The sequence below is a fragment of the Phaenicophaeus curvirostris genome, chromosome 3 (assembly GCF_032191515.1).
Source record: "Phaenicophaeus curvirostris isolate KB17595 chromosome 3, BPBGC_Pcur_1.0, whole genome shotgun sequence".
Classification (NCBI taxonomy): domain Eukaryota; kingdom Metazoa; phylum Chordata; class Aves; order Cuculiformes; family Cuculidae; genus Phaenicophaeus; species Phaenicophaeus curvirostris.
The window spans coordinates 73419397-73425396 of NC_091394.1; the positions used below are offsets into that span (position 1 = coordinate 73419397).

A 6000-nucleotide genomic window follows, 5' to 3' on the forward strand; every position below is an offset into this window, starting at 1 on the left:
GAACTATATATATATATAACCTCGTGCCATGAACTAATTTGGGATCCATCAGATTCTCATCTTCCAGAGCCACGTCTGTCATATCTATGTTGGCCATTCCAAAAGGCAGTTTTACTACTCAAATCACAATTCTCTGAAGAAAAACTAATCCAGAATCCTTTCTAATGTAAGCAGTTTGTTACAAAAATACTCACATTTAAAAATAAAGCAATGTGTGTTAATAAAATAAACACAATCGGAGTACAAATGTGTAACAGAAGTGCCGTTCCACAAGCACAGCTGTCTCGAAGTCTAAGCTGCAGGCTAGAAATCTTAATTTCAGCTGACTCTCTCTTAATAATGGGTTACCTTCCTACAAAGCGTAAAGTCCATCTGCCCCAGGCAGATAAGTTTTGAAGCATTAAAACAGATAAAAATCTAACATTTTCTTCCTTCCATTGAATATGTGAATTCTAGTGTGCTATAATGTGAGAATTCCAACATATGACCATTATGGCATAATACCTCATAGTTCAGCTTGTCATTACTTCACTTGTAATTCTTATGTTAATTATATTCATAATTACTATAAACAGATGTGGTAGAAATTCATGTGACCTTTTACTGCAGAATGCATTTCTCACTCTTTTCACATTATTTTAGTAATGCAGTGTTAAACCAGAAGAAAATATTTCTAACACACTCTGCACGTATGTGTGCACATACTAAACATGAAACCATTTCTACCTCATATTTCATCCAAAGGACCACCTATAAGCCAGTACACTGACATGAAAGCGATGGTAATGGAGAAGTCTACCCTGAAACATACTCCTGAAAGACAGTTTTTTCTATGAACGTTTTTGACTAAACCTAGCTAAAGCCATTACTGAAGCCCAGGACTTCAACGGAGTACTGTGTTTTTATTCAGCACCTTTGTTAATGCAGCAGTATCCTGCTTTACAACTACAAGTACATAACAGCCATACAGCAGTTTATTTTACTCACAGCCCAACCATCACCGCCTGTGCACAAAACACATTTACAATAAAATCACTATGGATTTCATTAAGAGAAAGCCTACTCGAATTTCATTTCTTTGGACCTAATCTATAATTAGTGTGGACAGACAGGTGCAAACCCTTCTCCTCTACAGATGGCTACTGGAAATGGTGCAAAATAACTCCTTCTGTTTAAACAACACACAGATAACCCGCTCTGCTCTTATCACTTACAATTACCTCCATTATACTGAACTAACGTTTACTTTAATAAAATGTCCACTGTTCTCTAAGCATTCTTTGGAAACTTTCATATCAATGGCAGAAAAAAAACGATGGAGGTCAGTGTCTTTCAGATAAAATATTTTGGGGAGGAAACAAAAAGCCTTTTAAAGGGCAGGATATTTTGGCTTTGATTTTACATCTGCTGATCATTCTTCTTTATTCACAAAACCACACAGTATACTACTTCCTGATGTATTTATGCTACTATATATTAAACTAATCAAGTTTATAGTAAATAAGAACAGGACAATGGCAATTTTTAAGCAGTTCGTTAAAAAGAAACATCCATGTGGAAAACCAAGGCCCTTTACATTCGCAATTCAGGTTTTAAACTATCTCTTTTACATCTTCCTTGTGAAAGCGAAGAAAAGGAAATCTGCAAGCCAATGTTTCAAGAATTTACACTTCTACTACTTATGCTAAATTCAGCGTAAATTTAAACTTTTATAAATACAGGTTGCTATTAGAGGCTATATGAAAAAGAGCAGACTGCTACCTATGTGGATCGAAGGTTTTTAATCTATTCAGATTTAAAGTAATTTTCTTTTCACATTTCTTTAGCCAAGTCATAAGAAATAACCCCTGCACAACACCAAACTGGCATTTTATTTCAGCTGATGAGAATTCTTGATCTCTGCATGACAACTAAAGTTTCTACAGAACAAAGAACAAGATCTCCTTCCCCCCCAATCTAAAAAATCTGAAGCTCCTGCAATAGCAACATACTAACATCCTTATTCAATTAGCTTAAGATTTAACAGTAATAGACTGTGGCAAGTGGATTTGAAAGATGAAAATGACAATTGCAAGCCCTTTCTCCCATCACCCCCAATGCAAACACTGCAGACGCCCGCTTCATCCAAAGTGTCTGGCAATGAGGAGTTGCAGTCTGCACAGTACCTCAGTGAAGTGAGCTTCGCATTCAACGCCTGTCGTCTGAAGTTCATTTCAGGGAAGTGAGAAACAGGATTTGACAGGGAAGAATGTCCCGAACTGACTAGCCACTGACCAGCACTCCAGGTGGAGCTATTTTTCTCTCCTTTATTCTATAAACAATACTTCCAGCATAAAACTCCATGTGCGCGCAGACATACATAGCGTTAAGCATCTACAGATGACAGACACTGTGTGATGTTTCACTGGTCCATTTTTTAGGCACGAAACGAGCTAACGTTAAGGTGGTCAAAAATGGCAGAAGGCCATGTTTTACTTAAAAAGATTTGGAAACTATTTAAAAGCTCAAAGCCTTTGAAGAAAAACAACTTGAGCAGCAGTTGCCAGGAAGCAGTGACCTAACACTGCTGTCTGCATTCCATTACAAACAGAATGGTTCTTGTATCCTACAGCACGCTCAGGGGCTGGGGAACCCAGCTGCTCACCCTACTGCAAACCCAGAGCCCCAGAAGAAGTCCTGCCACCTCCTGTACGCCTGGCTTCATCTTGCCAGAGACATCAATGAATTTAAGGGTGGGGTATGGCGGGGTTGGGGGTTTCCTTGCACTGATGCACAGTTGAGCTTCCCATGACAGCAAAGAAAAATGATGCAGGAATTGAAAGAAGTAGCAATTATATTGAAAGTTCAGATAGGGTAAAATGGACCTTAGCTAAGTTATCAATTACCAAATAAAGTGAAACTTCCTAATTAGAAACCTTTTACAGTGAGTCTGTGCTGCATCTCACAACTAACAAGGCCTTTGGCAACTTTGTATTTTTATAGATTACAGTTACCAACAAGCCACATTCAGATCTTTTTCCTAGTGTTTTTTCTATTGATGGGAAGCCACAGAAACACCTAGTGCTAAAACCAGGACATATAAACAAGATAGGCTAACTTTCTGAACATTCAGCTGAGCTGGAGGAAATTCCTTTATCATATTGGATTTCCTAAGGAAATCAGCCCAGAATAAACTGAATGAGGTTTTCAGACTTCCCATGGAAAGGTCAAGAATCAGCTTTAACAACCATTAGAAACCAGTTTCAATCCTCTCGGCTATCCAGATTCACTAAACCGTTAACAGAAGAGCAGAACTGAAAACCCGGACAATAGAATTCAAGTCTAAAAATGTCTTGCCTCAAAGTACAGTTAACAAAGTTGCTTATCTAAACTTTCCATTGCATCTGTCAGGATGCAGAAATGGAAAAGGAAATGTAAGTCTACAAGGGTGTAATTAAATAAATTATCTTCACCCTTAGCCCTAACATATTGTGTTTACAAATACAATAGTTATGTTTCTAGCTACATGTCAAAAGAAAATATTTTCCAAGTCCTCCAAAAAGCATGCAAGCATTGCTGTAAGTAGGAAGTAAGTCAAAACAGATTAGTAAACCAAAAATGGGGAGGGGAAAGGAAAAAAAAAAAATCCTGCTTTGGTCAGCAACTCAGACCACCATCAGAGGATAAATCAATTTGCAGCAGCTGTGGACAGCCATTTAAGTCTGGGGCCCGAACAGATTAATTAGGGGAAGCGATGTTAAAAGTTAAAGAGGTCAGCGTTCCATTAAGCACACGAATATTCGCTGGACCAAGCCGAACCCGTACATACCAAAACCGAGAAGACATCCCGTTAGCCAGTCCGGGCTGCGCCGGGAGCCAAACGTGTGTCACTCGCTGCGTGCCCACGGCCAGCAGCGGCTTTTGGGGGGCGAACAGCCCGCGGTGCCCCATGCCCGCCCCTCAAAGCCCCCCAGAGCGCCCCCGAGCCACCCGGCAGGCGCCCCCGGCCCCGCTCCGCCCGGCGCCGCCGAACTCGAGCGGCTCTTCCAGAGGCGCAGATGTGCGTCTGCCGGGTGGCACCGCCGGGAGGTCCTCCCCGCGCCGGGATTTAGGGGCGAGGCGGAGAGAAGAGGGGGCGACAGGCAGAGCCTCCGCCGCGGGTCTGGAGACCGAGGGCTGCGCGGCTTCGAGGCGGCTGCCCCGGCGCCTCCGACCTTCTCCCTCCCTCCCTCCCCGAAACTTCTCAACGAACTGAAGGGAAACAACGTTTCAGCTCCCGGTTGCAGCGAGGGGCGATTCGAGAGCTGCGTCCGATTAGTTACTTTCAGTTTCTCTCTAAAATTTAGTCCGTAACCACACGTATTTCTCCATAAATCACCCTGTAACGCAGCCGCGGGTGCCCCTGCTAGGGTGGCAAGTCCTTCCCTACCCTAAACCCGCTTTGAGCCCGATCTCTGGCACTAACAAAAGGACTCGAACTCGCCAAAAGTCGAAGGCTCGTCTAGATGGCCGGGAGCACGGGTTTCATCCTTCCCATCTCCCACGGTCTGGTACGAATTTAAGGAACCGAACCTTTCGGCTCAGGTAGACGAGATGACACCGTTGCACTGTATCGCAGTTTTGGAAACGCGATCCCTAACGTCGCCCTATCGCTCCAGCAAACGAGATAACTTGCAGCATCACGGTGCAGATAAAAGGCGATGTTGTGCACCGCCTGAAATATTTCTTGCAAAATAGCCTCAAGTGATGTTACCATAACCCGGTGATGGTAAAGAAACGAACAAAACAAACAACAAAAAAAAAAACAAACCAGAAATATTTCAGACGCTCTGACTCCCATCGGCTGCGTCTGGAGAGAGGGGAGGCGGGGGGGAAAAGGCAAGTCTTAAATCGAGAAAGCCAGCGCTGTGGGAGAATAAAAATCTGTGCTCGGGAGGTTTATTTTAAAAAAAATTTAAAAATTAATAAAAAATAAATCCCTGTGTTGCTTGGTTTCTGGGCTCCTGAGAAACCTCGGGGTGCGGGAGCAGCATGCAGCGCTAACCTTGCCCGGAGCGCCGGGGTTAGTCACAGCCTCGCAGAGCCGGGAGAGGAGAAAGGGAAGGGAGAAGGGCTCGGTCCCCGCTCCCGCCCTGCCCGCGCCCCGTACTCACACTGCAAAGGACCGGAGATTCCCACCATTCGCCACGGGCTGCGAGCTGCAAATAAAAGTTCCCGTCCTGCTCGGGCTTGAGCCGGCAGCCCCGGCTGCTGGAGGGGCGAGGGGGTGGGAGCGGGGAGAGCAGCGCCGCGCGGCTTCCCTTCCCAGTCCAGATGATCCACGTCCACAAAAGTCAAAACGAGCCGAGGAGAAACTCCAGCTGCTCTTCCCCCCCCCCCTTCCTTCCTCCTCCTCTCTCGCTCTGTTTTTTTTTTATTTTTTTTTTTTTTTTTAAAGGAGGATCGGCTCGAGAGAGACTGCCGGTTCCGCGGGAAAGGACCAAAAATAAAGCGGAGTCTCCAGGTCGAGATCGCGGGCGCGCGGGTCCTTCTCGTCGCCGCGGGCAGACGCGCCGCGGAGCGCAGGGCGCGGGCGCTGTCAGCGCCGGGGTGCGCGCACAGCCCTGCCCCCGGCGGAGCCTCCCCCGCCGCCCCGGGGCCGCCGCTCCCCGCCAGGCAGGCAGCGCTCTGCCGGCAGCCGGCCCGGCCCCGCTACCCAGGTGCGGGGGGGGAGGGCTCAGAGCGGTGGGAGGTGATAGAGGTACGAGACATCTGTGTCGGGAGGAGGTTAGTGGGGGTCAAGTATATGTTAACAATAGGCGAGCGCGGTCCCTCTCGGGCGGCCCGCCTGCTCTTTCTTTCGCTCGCTCGCTCGCTTTTACTGGGTGGACATCTAACTTGCTCCCTAATGATGCCTCCCCGGCTTTAAGAGTCCAGACTGCCCTGCAGTAACCCAAGACAAACACTTTCTCTAGCCATCTGGAGAGCTCCTGGCTGCTCTGCCTGTGTCTCATCACTGTGGGAAGAGACAGCAGCGCTAGA

The 6000-nt window shown here is 46.2% G+C and overlaps 1 protein-coding gene across 3 annotated transcripts in view; it reads right to left on the reverse strand.

The window, feature by feature from the left end:
• Positions 1-5367, reverse strand: part of RUNX1T1 (RUNX1 partner transcriptional co-repressor 1) — a 110617-nt gene extending 105250 nt beyond the window's left edge. For 2 of the 3 annotated variants that reach the window (XM_069854333.1, XM_069854332.1), the window contains exon 1: positions 5133-5367. In XM_069854333.1, the coding sequence (XP_069710434.1) occupies positions 5133-5160 (28 nt within the window). In that variant the 5' untranslated portion in view covers positions 5161-5367. Of the gene's footprint in view, positions 1-4551; positions 4571-5132 lie in introns of those variants that run through there. The other variant, XM_069854336.1, reaches the window with a different exon arrangement.
• Positions 5368-6000: the final 633 nt, after the last annotated feature.